The 21,320-nt window shown below is 38.9% G+C and overlaps 1 protein-coding gene across 1 annotated transcript in view; it reads left to right on the top strand.

Annotated features, from left to right (window-relative positions):
• The window catches only part of LOC132769852 (glutathione hydrolase-like YwrD proenzyme), a 30,250-nt gene extending 10,462 nt beyond the window's left edge, over window positions 1–19,788 (top strand). Inside the window, exons 5-11 of the mRNA XM_060766779.2 lie at window positions 2,404–2,556; window positions 5,681–5,768; window positions 6,826–6,997; window positions 11,379–11,541; window positions 13,349–13,519; window positions 16,461–16,545; window positions 18,299–19,788. Of these exons, the coding sequence (XP_060622762.2) occupies window positions 2,404–2,556; window positions 5,681–5,768; window positions 6,826–6,997; window positions 11,379–11,541; window positions 13,349–13,519; window positions 16,461–16,545; window positions 18,299–18,528 (1,062 nt within the window). The 3' untranslated portion in view covers window positions 18,529–19,788. The remainder of the gene's footprint in view (window positions 1–2,403; window positions 2,557–5,680; window positions 5,769–6,825; window positions 6,998–11,378; window positions 11,542–13,348; window positions 13,520–16,460; window positions 16,546–18,298) is intronic.
• The last annotated feature ends 1,532 nt before the right edge of the window (window positions 19,789–21,320 follow it).

The following is a 21,320-nucleotide window of genomic DNA, read 5'->3' as shown; positions in this document are numbered from 1 at the left end:
CTAATTGCATCTTGTTAATATTTAACAATTTAATGCCAGGTGGTAACCTGGTACACAGAGGACAGTAAACTATTTGATTAAGTATAGGGAATGACACATGTCCTTTTGTCGTGTTGGTACCAGGTACCAAGAGATTACCATCTCCTTTGAATTACTGATATGGAAATGACTCTTCCTTGGAATTGAGCCAGGAGTCACAGGCAGGTTACCTGTTGTGTGCATAAGTTGAGTGCTTACAATCAGCTTCGGCCGATACTCCAGCTGGGTGCCTTCCTAGGTATGGAGGATCTGACGATGGTAGTGCACGCACTGGTAACTTCTACAATGTGCCTTACATTGGGTTGCCTTTGTACCAAGTTCAGAAACTCCAGCTAGTTCAAAATACAGCAGCCAGTTTAGTTACAGGGACATCTAGGAGTGAGCATATCACATCTATGTTAAAGTCACTCAATTAGCTGCCAATTAGTTTCCGGGCAAAGTACAAGGTGTTGATTTTGTCCTTTAAAGCCCTGCATGGTTTGGTTCCAGGTTATCTAAAGGATCACCTTCTCCCATACAATCCGCCCCACACACTTTGGTTTTCTGGGGGGCGTCTGCTCCAACCAGCCAGAACCTGACTGGTAACTACTACCACCCAGAGGAACTTTTCACGGCCGTCCCAATGACTGAGGAATGACCTGCTGGAAGAATTTAGACAGCAAAATGAGCTGTTGGAATTTTAAAACTATGTAAAGACCTATCTCTTCTGGCAGGCCTATCCAGACAGTCTTTAAACATGAATTTTAAGTGTCCTTTGTTTGATCTCTGTTTTGTGTGTTTTAATATGTATTTTGTAGAGATATGTTTTGGTATGTAACTTTTATGGAGGTACATTTTGGTGTGTGTATTTTGCTGTGCAGTGGTGCAATGGGTCCCCAGATGTTTTGGCCTTCAATTCCCAGAAATCCTAACAGTTGGTAAACTGTCTGGGATTTCTGGGAGTGGTAGGCCAAAACACCTGGGGACCCACAGGTTGAGAACCACTGGGTTAAACCCTTGTGCTGACCTGAAGGTTGGCTGTTCAAATCTGTGAAAATGATGTGAGCTCCCATCTGTCTGTCAGCTCCAGTTCCTGGCTCTATTCCCAAGTATATTTTGTACATATGTGAAAGAACAAATCATATGATAATTGGGTGGCTGTTGAATTTTGGGTCAGTAATAAGCCAATCGGAACCCCTTGTGGTACAGTGGGTTAAACTGCTGAGCTGCTGAGCTCACTGACTGAAAGGTCGCAGGTTCGAATCCGGGGAGTGGAGTGAGCTCCCACTGTTAGCCCCAGCTTCTGCCAACCTAGCAGTTAGACAACATTCAAATCTAAGTAGATAAATAGGTACCACTTCGGCAGGAAAAGGCAAAGAGACTCTCCAAGCAATCTTGCTGGTCACATAAACAGGAGGTGACAACTCAGGCTCCTCTGTTTGAAAATGGAGAAAACACCTCACCAGAGCCAGAGATGGGAACTGCCTCCAAAAGCCAGAAATGAATGGAGAAGCCTCTGCCTTTGCTTGCATTTGTGTTTCATTGTATATTATTGTAAAGGCACTGAATGTTTGCCTATGTATGTAAATGCTGTAATCTGCCCTGAGTCCCCTAGGGGAGAAGGGCAAAATATAAATAAAGTGTATTATTATTATTATTATTATTATTATTATTATTATTATTATTATTTTAAATGCTTTGTAACCCCCCTCGAGCAATGAGGAGAAGCGGTAAGAAAATAATAATAATAATAATAATAATAATAATAAGCAACTTTTCATGTTCTTTGAGTTTTGAAGCTATTTCTTTAATTGCAGTATTAAAGTGGCAGTTCTCTGTTGCTTTTTAACTCTATCACAAATATAGTAGTAATGGCCAAGGCACAGGATAAACCTTTGTTGAATTTCATTCTTTTTGCCAGTGGAATCAGAAATAGGGGTGCACCTCCCTCTTGTATATGTCCCTAAACACGCTAGATAGTTTTCTGGAACAAACTTGTGGGTTGAGAACTGCAGGGGGAAATTGGTTAGAAGAAAATCTGAAATTCACTGGTGCAAGCAACAGAATTCAAAGTAAATACCTTGCTAGATCATGGTCTACATTTAATATATTTAAAGTTAGCATAATATGTATTGTCAAAGGCTAATATAATATTTTGCACACATGGAAAGATGTTCCAGGAATACCAAATAATATTTAAGGCTTGGTTTCAGCATGGAATGCATGAGATTGGCACAAATGAAGAGTAAAATGTGGCAAGAAAATATTTGATGTCTACATTTTAGTTTAGCTCTAAAATGTGATGGGCAATATTCCATATAGACATGTCTTGTAGGGCAGCACAGTCCTATTCTTTTGGTTCTGAAAGTCTTCTTATTTTTCCAGGAGTTGGCAAAATCTGGCAAAAAAGGCTTCTATGAAGGCCGTGTGGCCAAAGCTGTTGTGGACATAGTGCAGAGTAATGGAGGAGTGTTGGATTTAGAAGATCTGAAAAGCCATGTCACTGAAGAAGTCAAACCTATTGCCACAAGTTATAAGGTATGGCAGTATTCAGTATTTTTAGTATTTCAAAAATAGTGAAGGGTTTAATCCATTGCTCCACTGGGCGCAGAGGCGGCCCTAGGTAATTTTCAATGGTAAGCAAACAGTATTTTGGTGCCCCCCTCCCCACCCAACCAATCACTGATATATATTTTCTGTTCATCGTGGAAGTTCTGTGTGCCATATTTGGTTCAATTCCATCATTGGTGGAGTTCAGAATGCTCTTTGATTGTAGGTGAACTATACATCCCAGTAACTACAACTCGCATATGTCAAGGTCTATTTTCCCCCAAGAGCCCCTCAAGAGCACCCCTGGGCAAAATCAACTATACTGCAAATGCTTACTTTGCGTAATGGGTTGAGCCGCCCCTGACTCAGGACTCAAATTTTATTAATTAAGGCAGTATTTATTTTTCCAAAATGCAGGTATAGGTCACCAGAGGTTTATCCCTTCCTTCTCCACTTGAAAGTTATTTCATCATAGGCTGCTATGCTTGAAAAGAATAAAAATTTCCTAGAGCCACTGGGGATTGCTTCCAGAGAATGATAGACTTCTCTTTTTTCCCCCCTGTAGAGATGGAGTGTTGTCATTCACTAGTAAATCAAATGTAAAAGAGAAAGGGTGGGAAGGCTGGCTATCCAGGTGTGAGATGGCAATATATGTAAGCACAGGATTACCATATTTCATTCTGAATTTGTCTTGGTCTGGAATAATTTGAACTATTTTAAGAGTTTTGGAGAAAAGGCTTGACTTTATTTCTGAGCCAGGACTGAAGTGCCTGTCTGTATCCATTTGTACCCCTTCATATCATGCTTCTAATATTCTCTTGGTCTGATATATGGCCTATCATGCTAGTTTTGGACTGTTGATGGGCTTATAAATCACAGGGATGGCTCCCCCCCCCACCTCTCTCATAGAACATAGTAGAAAAGAATGCAAGGTATTCTTGAGTCATTATATGTTGACTTAAAGGAGTTTACAAAAACAGGGAAAGTTTTATTTAACTATGGAAATTACAATGAAATTAATCTTCATAAACACTGTCTACAAAATATGTGCCACCTTCCAAAAATAGGCATAGAGGCTTGGCCTTTGGGCAGAATGTGGCAGACATATCAATCAAGAGATGTTGGAAGGAAAGGAGAAGCAGTGAGGTTTTGGAGCTATGCATGCCACGGAGCCTGTTTCATTGTGAAGCTAACCTGTTTTTTTTTTTTTTCAAGTATGGAAAGTTTCTATCCCATTTCCAGTCTTGAAATGACATTCAACTGCCAATCCAATTGGCTTCTGTTTGTGGGAGTGGATGCCATCTTGTTCTTTGTCTCAGGCAACAATGTGTTTTGGGCTCCATCGGCCCTTAGAAGAGCTTCCATGGCCAGGACACCATGACCCACAATATTCTGTCCTATTCTCAGAGGCTCTGAAAGAGCTTTTAACACAAGAAAAATCTGAGCGTTTGGTCAAATAACCAAGCATTTAGGTCAAACTGCACATAGATAAAACTGGATACATCTCCAGACATAGAACTGAATTGGACTCAAAGGAGTATTGGAAGAATTAGGGGTATATTTTGTAGGACTTTGGTGTCTTTACAGAATTTTCCATAAATGGGAAAGCTTTATTACTCAATGTGTTTCTCTTTATACTTCAAAGCTGTACTTTCCAGTCACACAGCCAAAATTTGAAGGGGGGGGGGCATATTTCCTTGCCAGGTCATTCATGGGGTTCCCTCCCCCTATTTGTGCTGTAACCTTTGTTCTCTCATTTATGTATTTTTTGTACAGCTGGAAAAATTGCTGGAAAACTTTAACCTTCTTTCTGGGCCACACTTCCCATTAACACAAGACCTTTGAAATTTAACACAGATTGTATTGTTTGCTCCTTAAAATATTAGGTTGCTGTACATCCAAAATCCTCTAGGTCATTTCCAATTTATAGCAACCTAAAGGTAATCTATCATAAGGGGTTTTTTTGGATAAAATTTATTCAGAGGCAGCTTGCCATTGCCATCTTCTGTGGATGAGGGAGTGGTTTTCCATGGCTGAACAGCAATTTGGACCTTGATCTCCAAAGTATAAATCCATCACTCAAACCACTATACCATACTAGCTTTCAAAATAATGATGTATATATATTTGAAGGAATTTGGTTGTGCCTAAGGCAAAGGATACCATGGTCTCTCATCTGGAATATGGAAAATGATTAAGAATGATAGTTGAATCTTAATGCAAAACTGGTGGTGGCATGGTGTCCACCACCATTTTTGAGGGTACAAATTTATTTTAGAGGGTGCAGGATAGGCAACCTTGATTAGCATTGGTCTTGCAGCTTCAAAGCTGACTTCTTCCTGTCTGGGGGAATCCTTTGTTGGGAGCTGTTAGATGGCCCTGATAGTTTTCTGTCTGGATTTCTCTTATTTTCTGAGTGTTGTTTCTTTGTTTACTGTCCTGATTTTAGAGGTAGCCATTTTTTTTACTTTCATGGTTTCCTCTTTTCTGTTAAAATCCTTTATTGGGAGGTGTTAGCTGGCCCTGATTGTTTCCTGTCTGGATTTCCCCAGTAAATAAAGAACAACACTCAGAAACTGGAATTCCAGACAGGAAACAATCAGGGCCAGCTAATACATCCCAACAAAGGCAGTAAGCAGCCAGGTTTTGAAGCTGCAAGGCTGTTTAATGCTAATCAAGATGGCCAATTGCAACATTCACACTTGCCTCAAACAGACAAGAGTTCTTTCTCCCACCCTGGACCACCCATAAATATATAAACCCCACTTGCCTAGTTTTCAATAGATCTCACAACCTCTGAGGATGCCTGACATAGATGCAAGCGAAATGTCAGGAGAAAATGCTTCTGGAACATGGACATACATCATGGAAAACTCACAGCAATCCAAATGGAGTCAACATTCTTAATCTAGTTGAGATGAAAATATATGAAAATTTATATGACAAAGCCAAATACACTGTTTATATTCCATTGTAATAATTTGAATATATATTATATTGAAACAGAATCTAATTGGCAACATTCCATGTGGTCTTGATATATGAAAGTTTCTATTTACTTTATTATATATTTGGTGTTCAGTGAAAGGTGATGCAGATTTATTTTTTTCAGAGTGTGAAAGTTTGGGAAATTCCTCCAAATGGACAAGGAATCACAGCTCTACTAGCCCTAAACATTTTAGAGAACTTCAACGTGAAAGGTACAACCAGCTTTTGATGATTATTTCCTTATTACTTTTTGCTAAGGATAGGAAGAAAAACATAAAGCACTTCCGTTTTTGAAGAAATTGAAAAAAATCCAGCCAAGCCAAGCTTGAGGAGTGGAAAAAATTGTCAGTGCACTAGGGTTTTTTTTTTTTTTTTTAAAAAAACCATGTTATATATTTAAAATGCTCAATTTTACGGATGTTTCTGACATGGCAGAATTAATAGGAAGGGCTTTTTTTCATGTCAGGAGCAACTTGAGAAACTGCAAGTCACTTCTAGTGTGAGAGAATTGGCTGTCTGCAAGGACGTCGCCCAGGGGACACCTGGATGTTTGCTGTTTTAGCATGCTTGTGGGAGGTTCTCTTACGTCCCCACATGGGGAGCTGGAGCTGACAGAGGGAGCTCAACCCACTCTCCCCAGATTCAAATTGCTGACCTGTCAGTCAGCAGTCCTGCTGGCAGAAGGGTTTAACCCATTGCACAACCGGGGGCTCCAACAGATAGGTGCAGGAAGTGTAAAATCTTTGATTCCTGTTTGTTCTGCAAAAACAAGCTTTATGAAGAATCTTTTAGTCTGTTTAGCAACTTTTGCTTGAATAAGTTCCATTGAATTCAGTAACGTTCATTCTAAGTATATATTAGGCTCATCTACAAGAGCACCATATCCCGAAGCAGGTGAAAATAAAAGGGAGTTTCAGCAAATGCTACTTGTCATGCAACCAGAATTCTCGGGAAACATAGAATTGGAAGAGACTTCATGAGCCATCCAGTCCAAGAAATTATATTTTCTGTACAACCATGAAAGGCACAGAAACGTTTTCCTGTTTTTTTGTCAACTATTTCAGTGAAAGAAAAACTTCCAAAAAAGAGATGATCTGTCTCTCTTTATTCCAACATATCTTTCTACTGAAGGGTGTCAAAGCAAACTGATATGGTATACATTGTAAAATATAATTAATAGCGGGTGTACGTACTTGTGTTTCTGTGGAAGCTAATGGTGCTTTTGGATTTGATTTGGTAACTCATGCTGTGTTGTGTTTCTTTTTGTAGAAATGGGTCATAATACTGCTCAATACTTACATACTCTAACTGAAGCCCTCAAAATCAGCTTTGCTGATACTTTCTGGTTCTGTGCAGATCCAGAAAAAGTATCAGTACCTACAGAAAAGCTCCTTTTAAAATCTTATGCCAATCACCGTTCAAAGCTAATCAATTTACAAAGGTAAGCTCACTTCTTTTTTAAAAAAATCAGCCCTATTTTATTTGCTGTGGCCACGGTCTAATATGGACATTAGACACTTGGGCCTGTCCACCAAAATTATTGATATATTTATTTAAACCCCATGTTGTTCGGTAATAACACTCATTGCTTTCAAAAGTCCCCACAATTTCAAGGGAGTTTTGGTGGAATGGGAAGGTCCGTTGCTTGGTTGATAAAAGCACAAACTCTCATAGGCACACAGAAGTAGTTGCATCATCCTTTGGACTGTATCTTATGATATTTTCCATATGATATCATTCTTAAATTGCTAAACAATAAATGATTGCAGGAAAGCCTGCTAAAAATAGCAAACCTTTTTTGCATTTTATGAGTATGGTGAGTGTGTGTATATATGAGGTGAGGAAGAAAAACTGAAGGGAATAATGCTTCTGATTAGCACACCCTCTTTGACGCAGAAATGGCAATAAAACAGTGGTATCACACAGATGTCCTTCTATTCAGAGTTTCACTCCTCTGACTATCATGCTAACCACTCGTTTTTTTTCTTTTTTCTAATCAATGCTTGACATTCTATATAGTCATTGAGCATATTCTGTTTTTGGTTATGTAAGTTGGACGGGAGGTTGATTTCCTATATTGTTAATTATCTCTCTTATTTATTATTTAATTTCTATCCCCCGTTTCCTCAAGGCAGATTACAAAGTTTAAAAAGATACCGTCAAAAACAACAACAAAATAGATACATACAAAATGTTGTTGTTAAAATGTAATCATTCCATGTAACTTTAAAAGTGATTTACAACACATCTTTACAAAAATATACAGCAGTTTATATTAAGAGTCCTTTGCTTAAAAACAGTCAGTTACCCTATATACCAGGCATAGGTAAACTTTGGCCTTCCAGGTGTTTTGGACTTTCAACTTCGACTTTTTGTAGTCCAAAGCACCTGGAGGGGCAAAGTAAAAGAGTGTGTTGACTTATCCACAGGTTCAGTAAGCATTTTACCTTAACTAAAAGAAATTGTTACTGTCTCTGTGTAAAGTGCGAAAAGGCAAAAGCTTAGTTTGTCCCATTTAAAGAGCCCCCTGTGGCACTCCTTAGGACGGCTGACCAAAAGGTCGGTGATTCAAATCCAGGGAGTGGGTTGAGCTCCCATCTGTCAGCTTCAGTATCCCATGCAGGGACATGAGAGAAGCCTCCACAGGACAGTAAAACATCCAGGCATCCCCTGGACAACATCCTTGCAGACGGCCAGTTCTGTCACACCAGAAGCGATGTGCAGTTTCTCAAGTCACTCCTGACACACAAAAAAAAAAATATCTCAAGGTAACCTAAAAGATGCTGGTTTCCTGAGATGATGCTACTGTTTTTGTATTGTCGAAGGCTTTCATGGCCGGAATCACTGGGTTGTTGTAGGTTTTTTTTCGGGCTATATGGCCATGCCTCTAGAATATGGCCATATAGTCCAAAAAAACTACAACAACCCAGCTACTGTTTTTGTCTAACCATTGAATAACCCTTGACATTAACTTTGGCCCCAAACCTGCCTTTGACTTATACATAACTTATACATGAGGTCAACTTATACACAAGTATAGTAGTTCCCCAAAGCCTATTATATAGTAACAACAATGACAACAATACGTATCGTATTTATTTAGGATATTTCTATCCTGCCTTTCTCCACAACACGGACCCAATGAAGCTTACAAACAGAATACAAACGTTAAAATCAGGAGAACAAAATAGATAAAACCATGATGAAACAACAATCAATAAAATTCCACGTTTCAGTTAAAATCATAACCTCCTCCCCCGTGTATCCTTCCTGTCCCAAAATAATGTGATAGCTCTTGCGTGTTGTACTAGTGTGTGTACATGTTTTAGTGATATATGTTTTACTCTGGCTTTAATCTTTGGATTGTTGAATCTCATTTTAACTTTTTTAACTTGTGGATTTTTTATTGGTTGTGACGCCGCTTTGAGTCCCAAATTGTAGAAAAGGTAAATATTGCATCAACAATAATATATTTACTTAGTTACTTACTAAAATATACAGGAAGTGAGATAGTCTAGCTTTCCTTAGAAAGGGAGTTACAGAGTTTGGGAATAGCCAACAAAAAGGCATCTCCCTTGTTTTCACCAGATGTGTTTTCAACAGATGTATCTCTGGGGTTGATGGGCCATAAAGAAGAGCCATGCTAGGAATCCCAGGGTCTGGTCAAGTTCCTATGAGAAATGTGGTGGCTTGAACCCAAGTCATGTAGGGCTTTTGATGTTCACCTGAGCATCTCCAGATGCTCAGGTATTTTAGTGATTCCACTCATGGCTTAACATTGCTGTTGGAAAGAGAGCAGAATACTAAATATATCCCTGGAATGAGAAAAGGTCAGTGTAGCCTTTTTGAGAAAATCTGCTAACAGAGCTGTCAGTAATTGTAATGTTCCACATATAATTTTTTTGTTCCAGTGTATCATTTTCTGTGGTGTGCTTCTTTGCTGGAATCGTTTCCAAGACCCAAACACATTCAAAATTTGAATGAGTCTTTATGTTTATGGCAAAACATAAAGGAATCTAATCAAGTGTCAAACTGACCATTGTGCCTTCATCAGAGAGATATTTGAATATTTTACCCTCAGCCATAATATGTATAAAGATAATAGGTCTTGAAAACCCCGTGTGACCATTGGGTATAAAAAGCTGTATCTGACAATGTGTGTGCTTTGGAAAATACCAATATGTGTTAGCTTGCCATTGTGTACTTTAGATAAAAGTGTTTACTTAAATTTTCTGGCAGTGCTATGTTTGGCTTTAACCTCGCAAAATACACAATGGAAGCCTTTCTTTTTTAATCTGGTGATTACCTGTTCATCATAAATGGGAGACTTTTCAACTTTATTCTTCACTGTATCGTTTTTTTTAACCTTCTGTGATACCTTATTTCCTATTTTTCAGGCTGCATTAGCTGATCATAGTGAATTAGGAAGGAATACTTTGGGGAGAAACTATTATTTCTGTTCTGCAAATAAAACAACAGTGAATGCTACCATATTCAAAGTCACTGAAAATGAAATTACACATTATAATAATCAAGTCTTAAATGTTTGAAGGCCACTTTTTTGAAAGAAAAAAAAAGCTTAAGATCCTGATTTGAAATTGGAGTTTTAGACATGTAATAACGCTCTTCACTTAAAGAGTTAAATATGTCTTAGGGAGAGCAGCTATCCACCTATAATGAGTTCTTTGGCATGTAAACAGATAGGTTATTTCCACTTTTGCTTCCCACTAATTTAATCCCTGTATATGAGTCTATGACAGGAATGAGAAGTCTATATAATATATAATCCCTATAAAGATTCCATTGTGTTTTTGTTGTCGGAATACTCAACAGATTTTCACTGATCTCTGATATGTTCATCACCATCAGTACTTGCTTACTTACTTACTTAGGTGATTCCCTCGTTGTCTGAGTATAATGGCCTTCCAAGTGTAGTGTCTGGGTGCTGGATATGTAGGTGACTGTGGACCCCTATTCTTGATCCGCATGTTCTTTCACAGTGAGGGCATCGGTTTCCAGATAGAAGGAGATCCCAATCAGGGTTGGCTTGACACACCTTCCTTTTGGCACGTTTCTCCCTTTTGCCCTCCATTCATGCCTCTTTGAATTCTGCAGCACTGTTAGTCACAGTTGACCTCTAGTTAGAGTGCTCAAGGGCCAGGGCTTCCCGGTTATTGTTGTCTATGTCACAGTTTTTAAGGCTGGCTTTAAGCCCGTCTTTAAATTTCTTTTCCTGTCCACCAACATTTTGTTTTCCATCAGTATTGTTTAGGGACAACACAAATGAATATTTTGCAGGAAAAAAATGGTAAAAGGACTTTTTTTGCCAAAACAAATACAAGTTGAGCATTCCTTATCCAAAATGCACAAGAAGAAATGTGCTGGTTTTTCAATTTTTATTTTATTTTGGAATACCTGCATTTGCATGTAGGTACATAATCTTTGAGTGATGGAACGCAAGACTGATCACAATATTAATTTATGTTTCATATACACCTTATATGCATAGCCTGAAGGCAGTTTTATACAATATTTTTAACAATTTTGCGCATGAAAAAAGGTTTGTGTGCACAGAACCATCAGAAAGCAAAGTTGTCACTATCTCAGCCACCCATGTAGACAGTTTTGGATTCCAGAATATTTTGCTTTTCAGAATTCTGGATAAGGGGCACTTGATCTATATAAGCTGGCAATAAGACATTGAAATTTACTAGATTTTAACCATTATTGTGGACAAGGTTTATGAACTATTACTAGAAATCAGAAGTTTTGGTTTAAACCCCCTTTTAAAGTTGTTGGGTTCTTGGTGTTCTCTTTTCCAGAGCAACTGCCAAACATCATCATGGGAATCCTTTCCCAGTTGGAAGTGACACAGTTTACTTTACAGTGGTGGATGGCCAAGGCAGTGCCTGCTCTTTCATCAACAGCAACTATATGGGATTTGGCACAGGGCTGGTACCAGAAGGCTGTGGATTTACATTACAAGTGAGGAAACATAATGTGTGCTTCTGCTTGTATGTGGAGAGTTGACCCAAGATATTTTTGCTGTCTGAAAGTGAAGGATAAGGTAGCACTCTGCTCCTTACCAAATCATATACAAAAGTCAAATAGAGCAGCGATTTAATCTTCATTTAATGTTTGTGGTAGGACAACTGAATTGGGCACTAGTATGCTAGCAGCAGTTTCAAGGTCAGTGAAATTCACTCCTGTCTGGGAAGACAAGATGACTGGGAAACATAACAAAATGGACTGGGGATGCTGGCAAGTCAGATCAATCCTGTGGGCTAAAGGTTCCCTTCCACTCAACTCTATATACAGCACTATGCAGAGTTATATTGGTAGTTTATGTCTTGACTGGTTTTAAAATTTCATTCATATTTACTTATATCAGATTATGGAAAATTTTAAGTCACATAGTAAATATAGGAAATGTGGCCAAGTGTGTTTATTTCTGTGCTGTGGGATGGTTTGAAAGGGTATGCTTGCTTAAGAATTAATTTCATCCTTATGTCCTTTCTTTGCAGTCTCCTACTCCCTGCCATACACCCCAATACTATGCAGGATACTGGGAGATAAATATAGCAATTAACATCAAACTAAATATTGTTAACAGCTAACAACCAAACCTAAATACAGATTTTTTAAAGGGAAAAAAATGCTATTGTCAGTCAGATAATATTGCATTAGTTAGAATCTCCAAAGAACAGAATTACTTAAATGGAGAACAAAGGAATTCCACAATACACGTGGCACCATATTGTGGCATAATTATAGAAAGTTATATTTTGGGACCAGCACTTCAAGTATCTGCTGGTCAATTCAAAGCCCAATTCAAATGCTGGCTTTAGCCTATAAAGCCCTAAACAATTCCGGCCCAGCATACCTGTCCAAATGCATCTCCCTGTATGAACCATCTCGGAGGTTAAGATCTTCTGGGGAGGTCCTGGTCTTGGTCTCAGGTTCTTTGCGGATACGATTGGTGGGGATGAATGACAGGGCCTTCTCAGTGGTGATCCCTCAGCTATGGAAGTCCCTCCCCAGTGAAATTAGTTCAGCTCCCTCCCTCCTGTCCTTCAGAAAGAAAGTGAAGACATGTTTGTGGGACCAAGCCTTTGAACAGTAATCTGCAATGCAGTCATGTGATCTGCAAAACAAGTGATGATGGAATAGTGCAATTTATGGAATAGCTCATGGATTATGCCTTTGGACTATGTAGTTTTTAATATAACTGTTTTTAAGATTATGTGTTTTTAATTATTGATTTTAATGTATATGTTTTGTTTTATCTTATGTAAAAGTGGCATCAAATTGTGCCTTTTTAAATAAGTCACCCTGAGTCCCCTGCGGGGTTGAGAAGGATGGGATATAAATGAAGCAATTAGATCAATAATAAATAAATATTAGCTGCTGGATCTCAGATAGGTTGGAATAATCTATGCCAAAGAGAACTGGCTGGAGTGTTTTCTTTTGTCCAGTTGTTTTTTAATACGTACACTGGGAGGGAAGCTTTGGCCTTCCACGTCCTTAAACTCTGCAGTACAGAAATGGCACATAAATTAATTTTATCCATAAGAGAAATTTGGATAAGAGAAATCTAAATTTATCTTATCCATAAATGCCTTAGTGAATTATTCTAAGGTTGTTGATTAGCTGCTTGAACCTGATTGAACCTTATTGGTGGGTTTATTTTGTATATTTTAGTGCTGAAAAAATATGTAAAGTATTGGTAAATTATCCATTAAATTATGTTGGTATTAAGGCTTTGTTATTCTTTGTAATTTCTGATTTTCAGAATAGAGGAGCCAATTTTTCCCTACAGCCTGATCATCCAAACTGCCTGGCACCCAAGAAACGGCCGTATCACACAATTATACCTGCTTTGGCTACGGATGCAGATTCAGGGGAGCTCCTGTGCTCCTTTGGAGTAATGGGTGGATTCATGCAACCTCAAGGACATGTACAGGTGAGCTATTACCCTTCGTGGAAGGATCTTTGCCTTCTTTCCCAGCCTGTCATTTGAAAACCCTCTAGAAGATTCCCTGCAGACCGAATGGTGGGTCACATATATTCAATCATATTTTTTCTTTACCTAGTCCTTGGAAGAGTGTGTGCGCGCAAATTTAGATTTTGATCCTGCAGTTAAAAACAACCAGCAAATGCTTGCCTGAAAACAATTCCAAAAAACAAAACAAAACAAAACCAGAAATGACATCACTTATAAGTTGTTGAATATGTAGTGGCATGGGTATGGAAATTGGCTGGTGCTACAATTGCTCATCCTGGTATGCCTTTTTCATCCATACCTGGCTGATGAAATGTCCATCACGTCTTTGAATTGGGACTGTAGTCAAGAAATCAGAAGAAGATTTGAGCAGTTATGAAGGAACTAGACAAGGTCCTCAAGTGTAAAGAAATATAATAAGATATTTAAATCAGGATTTTTCAGGCTATTATTTTGAATTTTTATATGTGGTTGGGAAAGCCAGGCAGTGAAGAAAGCTAGCAAGAAAGTAATCTCATTTGTTATATGATGCTGGAGACCAGTTCTATCGATACTGTGGGTTGCTAAAAAGACAAATAAATAAGCAATGGAGCAAATAAAGTTTGAGTTCTCCTTGAAAGCCAAGTTAACTAAACTGGGATTGTGAGAAGTCTCATCTCATTACTATGGGATGTCTCATCTCATTAAAAAGATAGCAGTGCTTGGAAAAGGGTTTTTTTCATGTCAGGAGTGACTTGAGAAACTGCAAGTTGCTTCTTGTGTGAGAGAATTGGCCGTCTGCAAGGATGTTGCCCAGGGGATGCCCAGATGTTTTTTTGATGTTTTACCATCCTTGTGGGAGGCTTCTCTCATGTCCCCGCATGGGGAGCTGGAGCTGACAGAGGGAGCTCAACCCACTCTTCCCGGATTTGAACTGCTGACCCATTGCGCCACCAGAAAAGTAAACGTCAGGAAGAAAAGAGGAAGATCAAATTAATTACAGGTGCATAGACTCAAATCAAGGAAGCCACAGGCCTACATTCGCAAAACCTGAGCTGTGATTGGAGGTCTCCCATTCATAGGTTGAAACCAGTTTGATAGCGATTAAAACAATCTTTGAAGCAGCTACAAAAATAATGATTAGCAAATGTACATGAGAGGATTTTATCAGGTAAAACAAATACACCCAAGAAATATTTTCACAGATATGCCAGCTTCACCCACAAAGGAGATATGAACCACTAGATTTATAGCAGGAATGAAGAAACGCTTGATTTTAAGCTCTTCCCCTTAAATGCCAGTCATGAGTACACTACTGCTGCTTGTTTCGGCCCCTCCTTAATGCTGATATCTGGTTTCAACCACTCAGACTTTGACCTTTCTTTCTACGAACATTTAGCTCAGTTGTCAAAACAGGTATCTCAATTGCAGTTTCTTGGCCAGCATATATGACACCTTTGGTCTAAGTCAGTGGTTCAAAATCTGTGGGTCCCCAGATGTTTTGGGCTTCAACTCCCAGAAATCCTAACAACTGGGATTTCTGGGAGTTGTAGGCTAAAACACCTGGGGACCCACAGGTTGAGAACCACTGGTCTAAGTGATGTTTTATTATATATATTTGAATTGAATATTGGAATGCATTGGATTCATTTGAAAGAGCACTGCCGAAGGCTTTCCTGGCTGGAACCACTGGGTTGTTGTAGGTTTTTGGGCTGTATGGCTATGTTACAGAAGCATCCTCTCCTGACATTTCAACTGCATTTATGGCAGGCATCCTCAGAGTTTGTGACCTCACAACCTCTGAGGATGCCTGCCATAGATGTAGGCGAAACATCAGGAGATAATACTTTTAGAACATGGCCACACAGTCCAAAAAACCTACAACAACCCATTTGCAAGAGGATTAATGCATTGGGTTGGCCTTCTATTATCAGGAGATTATCTAAGCTTGTAATTCAAAGTGATTATATTTTTTCTTACATCATTTCCTACTTCCAGTTGTTTAAGTTACCAGTTCCCTTTTATAGAGTTTTTTCTCCAAAAAAACCCCAACAAGCATGTAATTGATTTTTAAATTGCCTGCTGACTATATTCATTAAGTCAATGACATTCAGAGTGGTGGCCAGAGGACTGGCACTGATCCATGAGACATCAGCTACTGGAGTGTAGCAAGTCCTCTTTGCCATCACCAAACATGTTTCTAAAACAGCGGGATGAAGAAAGGCCTTTTCTGGAGCTGAAAAAAAAAAAACATAATTTAAGTGTTAGATGAGCCTTTGTCAAGATGGCATTCTGTGGATGAATTGCCATTACTGAAAAGATTCTTTCATGTAGCCATTACTAGCCTCACTTCATATGATCAGGCCAAATGGGCCACCTGGAAAAAGCATCAGCAGTATATTTTAGAAACCATCTAGGCAGGCCCGTAGCCAGGATTTTGATTTGGGGGGGGGGTGAGTTTGATTCGGGGGGGGGGGGGGGCTAAGTCTGAGCGAAAGAGGGTCTACCCTAGCAAACCTTTTGTATCGTTACCCCAATACCCCCATGGGATATATTGAGTATGGTGATCAGATCATGATATGAATAAACATAACAGTTTAAATAATGCACCAATAAGGCCTTCTTGCGGACCACCATGAGAATTTCAGGGGGGGGGGCTTAAGCCCCCCAACCCCCCCCCCCCCCCCCCCCCGGCTACATGCCTGCATCTAGGGAAATACTTAAGTAAGAAATATGTGGCCACCTTTCTTACTGAAACTTCTAACCACACAGTATGGTTACAATAAATACATAATTGCTATAAAACCTTTTAAAAACCTTTTTATAAATTGACTGCTGCTATCATGTGAACTTCCAGTGTGAAACAGATTTTGTTGACCTTTCTCTTTTTTCCTCATTCCATTGTTGTTGTTTACTTGAGTAGGTACTATTGAATATGTTGGAATTTGGGATGAACCCCCAAGAGGCATTGGATGCTGCTCGTTTTTGTCTTGAATATAACAAAAAAGGTAAGGATATAAAAAATGTACCTAATACCAAAGAAACACCACAACCTTGGAAAAAATTAAAGCCTGCAGTTTGTTAAATATTTGATTACCTAGGACTGCTGATTTTGCCAATATAATTCTACTAATACAGATGAATTTCTGCTTTTTTCATGTCAGAAATGACTTGAGAAACTGCAAGTTGCTTCTGGTGTGAGAGAATTGGCGGTCTGCAAGGACGTTGCCCAGGGAATGGCCGGATGTTTTACCATCCTGTGGGAGCCTGTTCTCATGTCCCTGCATAGAAGCTAGAGCTCACCCCGTTCCCTAGATTCGAATCGCTGACCTTTCGGTCAGCAGTACTGCCGGCACAAGGGTTTAACCCATTGCAAAACGGCAATGTGTAAATCTAATTTGAAAGATTTAACATCCCAGATTTGAATAATGATTTTATGGTAATTAACTTCAAAGTCAGAGTCTATTTGTCTCTCCTACAGTTATACTAAAAGTGGTTTTGATTGCATAGACATACAAGCTCCAACAGTACGGTGAACTTTGAAATGAAAACAATAGCTGGATCTGCACCGCTCCGTCTTCTTATGGCTAGTTGCTCATCCTTTTTTATTTGTTTGTTTGTCTCCTCTGTTTTTGCTTTATTTTACTTTTCTGGGAGTATATTGGGTTTGAAATATGAACATATATACAAAGCATAAGAGATATGTGCAATAAATAATTGAGGTCAAGCTGACAGGTTCACACACACACACATCATCCTCAAAGGTTAGATTTCTTTTCACCGTTCCAATATTTGGGTATTTTGTCCCATGTAGGGAAGCTAAAGAAACAGTCTTTCTTTTGGTGATTTTTTTTTAATGAGAAACAACGAAAATTGATATCTCTTCAATTGCATAAGATTAGCATTGGTTGTCTAGTTCAATAAATTCAGCCATGACTAGAATCCTACTTTTATTCCCAACTGGATTCGTTCCATTGAATCAATGGGATTTATATATGTTGACTCTGCTATAATTGAGATTATCAGTGAAACTGAACTAAAACAGTCTCATGTGACTTTAAGATTAATTGCATATGTTCTCCATTAGAATTAAACATAACTCAACATGTGAGATGGCTTAGAGCATTATAGTAAATTTGGCAGTGGCGGTATGTGCTTCAGTGGAGTGTAGGCATGAGTATTGATATGAGGAAATGTTGAGTTGAAGCCAATATTGTCTGTCTTAGAGGAGGGTAAAGTATGGTCCTCCAGGCATTGCTGAGCTGCAGCTCCCAGCATTCCTCTAGCTAAGAATGATAGGAACTGTAGTTGAATGGCAATTCTGAGGAGTGTACTTTTCTTATCCATGCTTTCATTCCATTCTCAGTCCTTTGGGAAAGATAAAACTGGTTGGTCATGCATACAGTATTGCATAAGGTAATGGTAAAGGTTTCCCCTGACATTAAGTCTAGTCATGTCCAACTCTAGTGGGATGGTGCTCATCTCCATATCTAAGCTGAAGAGCCAGCATTATCCATAGACACCTCCAAGGTCATGTGCAGTTACCTTCCCGCCAGAGCGGTACCTATTGATCTACTCCCATTTGCATGCTTTCAAATTGCTAGGTTGACAGAAGCTGGGGCTAACCCTGCTCCCGGGATTTGAACCACCAACCTTTCGGTCAGCAAGTTCAACAGCTCAATGCTTTAACCTTCTGCGCTACCAGGGGACCCTACAGTATTACATAATATCAGTTAAATTCTTGTGGTTTTTTTAAAATAGATGCATGGTCCATCTCCCTGGAAGAGAGTATCCCTCAGAATATTTCAGAAGAACTGAGAGCCATGGGTCATACTGTCATGCCTCCTGTAACTGGGCACAGCCGAAGCATGTTTGGACGAGGTCAAGTCATCACCAAAGGAGACTGGTGGAGGCAGAAAACACTGTCATCTAGTAATGTATTTTGGGCTGGGTCTGATCCTCGAGCTGATGGTTGTGCACTGGGATACTAGTGATAAAAAATTGGCAGTGTGAGTTAAGTCACTAAAATTGAATTCCAAGACTATGGTATGTTAGTAAAATGGATCTAAATCTGTTTAAATCATAGCTTGATGATATTGGTCAGGCTCTGTGAGTGATTCTGAGATTCTGTAATCAAAAAATAGTTTTTCCAAGTGGTGAATACAGCTTGGAATATGCTTTGCAGATAGAGGTCTTGGTTTCAATCTTAGTTATCACTGCCTGTGATCTGGGGGAGTAATTTAGTTGTCCATCAGATAATACCAGGATAGGGCGAAGTGCAACCCTCCTAATTTTGTGAAACTGCAACTCACATCTCCTTAGTTAACATAACCAATTATGAGAAATGCTGAAGATTGAAGAATGCACTTTTCTCATCTCAATACTATGTTGGGCTCAATACATTGGGCACACTCAACATAAAATGGCTTTTTACATTCTTAAACAGCAGTGTTTTGTATAGATATTTTTATGGTGCTGCCGATATTGCCTTCATTACAGCAACAAAAAGGTAGCTGTTCTAGCCACAGTTGGCCAATACCTTTCTTATAAGAGCTAAAACTGCTGCAACAACTATTGACTGCATATAAAAATGAAGGAAGAAACAAAACAGATCCAACATTTAGCCAACTGTTGTGCTTTGAACTTCAGCTTTGTCCCAAGATGGAGATTTCAGGCTGAATGAATCACTAGTAGGGAAGTGGTGTCAGGTTATCCTCATCCATCTCAGGGGTGGTCAGAGGCTTTAACATGTCAGTGGTGCAGTAAATCCACTCTGGGTTTATTGCACACTCCAGATGATCTGTTCAAGGCTTTAAATCTATTTTGGGGGTTAAACGCCTTGGATAGAATCAAATCTGTAATAAAACTCTAAGTGGATTCATTGTATTGTTGATATGGAAACCTTGGGCCTAAAATACCTGGATGAACCAATGGCCACTTTCCATTTCTGAGTATGCAAGCATGGTTATAACTCTGCCCATTACTTTAGACAAAAGACTCACACTCCAAAGTCAGCAAAGAGCAGAAGTTGAGAGTACATATGCAAACAGTTAAAAGCCAGCAGAAGAAATGACAGTCCATACTAGTTACACCTCTTCCCTAATTCTTACTTTTTCCAGAAATCCCCTTTACAGCATGAACACGTACTGTATTGTGTGCACTGAATTTTGACACTGCTGGCATTATCCTGACTATTATGCAGCACTGCATTTTACATTTTCTCTTCAAATGTTTTTGTATTAATTAGTCCTAATTTCCTAACCCAACTCTTCAGAAATTAATTTTAAGACAAATTTCTGAGATGATTTGTTATTTAATAAAAAGTTCTTATAATAATTGAATTACATTACCTAGAAATGATTTTGACAAGCATTTAATTGTCCTGGCCTCCAGTTGCTTACTAGCAACAACACAGCTTAAATATCTGCATTCTAGTCATTAGGATTCAGCAACTAGTATTTTTCAGCAGAAGTACACGAGTCTTTAATTTTTCAGACAGAAGCTCCTCAAAACACATGGCAAGCTGTTTTTGTTTTCTTTAATCCAGGGAAGTTTCCAAAGTAATATTAATTAGAACAAGAAGGTCTACTGTTAAAGTAGGAAGGATGTTAAAAAAAACACCCCAAAACCTGGACGTGTACAAGTAGTTTGTCAGATCCCACATTTTGCAATGTACATTTATAATGCATATCTCATAATACAAGTATGCATGATGAATGAGAATTTATCTGATTTGAATTCTGACTTCTCTTTTGTGAATTTAAGTATATGGTGTAAAATGTTACAGTATTGCCAGTTTTGGTATATGATTGTAAAAGTTGAATAGGATGAGAATTAACTCATTTTAAAATGTGGTTCTGGAGAATTCTACAGATAAATGGGTCCTAGAGGAAATCTGGCCTGAACTCTCTCTAGAACAATGGTTCCCAACCTGTGGTCCGTGGACCACTAGTGGTCTGCAAGAACTAAAATATGGTCTGCAGCCTCACCACTACAACAAAAGCGACTGATCTCACAAAACCCTCTTATAGTGCCGAGGCTCATTGAATATGGTTTTCTGTGGGTGAGCAGATGGCAACTACTGGATGGCATATGTTCTGTATCAGAAACTAGAGCTGATGCGTTCTATCCAATGCAATTTTCTGAATCAGCACCCCAAATAACCAAAACAAATCTAAAGTTGACTAAAAATCTGATTCGTAATCCTTTTGGTACTAATGTTGGAGAGTGGTTCCTGATCAAAGTGGTCCGTGGTAAAAAAAAAAAAAGTTGGGGACCCCTATTCTAGAAGCCAAAATGACCAAACTGAGGCTGCCATAACCTGATATATCATGAAATGATATAACCTGTTACAAAATATAATATTTCATAAAGTAGGGGGCAATAGGAAAAGAGGAAGACTGTGTTACAGATGGAGAGGCTCAATCTAGGAACCAAGGTGCTGAGTTTTGCAGGATATGAGCAGGGCATTAGATGGCAGAGTGTATTGGTTGAGCCTTACTCAGTTGAACCTTACTCAAAGGAACACCATACTGGCTTGCAGCAATTCACACACATTTTGGTGCCTCAAATGCTAGACTTATTTCTGGGCATATTTGACCTGTTGATTAAAAACAATGACACCAGTTCCCTCCTATCAGCTCTAGTTTTTGAGATGCAGAACATACTCCATATGTCAGTCTTCATCTGCTCGCCCATAGAAAATCATGATAACCATATCTAGGAAACTAGAGCTGATGCAATCTATACAATGCCATTTTCTAAATCAGTACCCCAAGTAACC

This window comes from Anolis sagrei, chromosome 3, assembly GCF_037176765.1.
Source record: "Anolis sagrei isolate rAnoSag1 chromosome 3, rAnoSag1.mat, whole genome shotgun sequence".
NCBI classification, from domain to species: Eukaryota; Metazoa; Chordata; class Lepidosauria; order Squamata; family Dactyloidae; genus Anolis; species Anolis sagrei.
The sequence above is the reverse complement of the archived record's forward strand: the minus strand, read 5'-3'. Positions and strand labels throughout refer to the sequence as shown.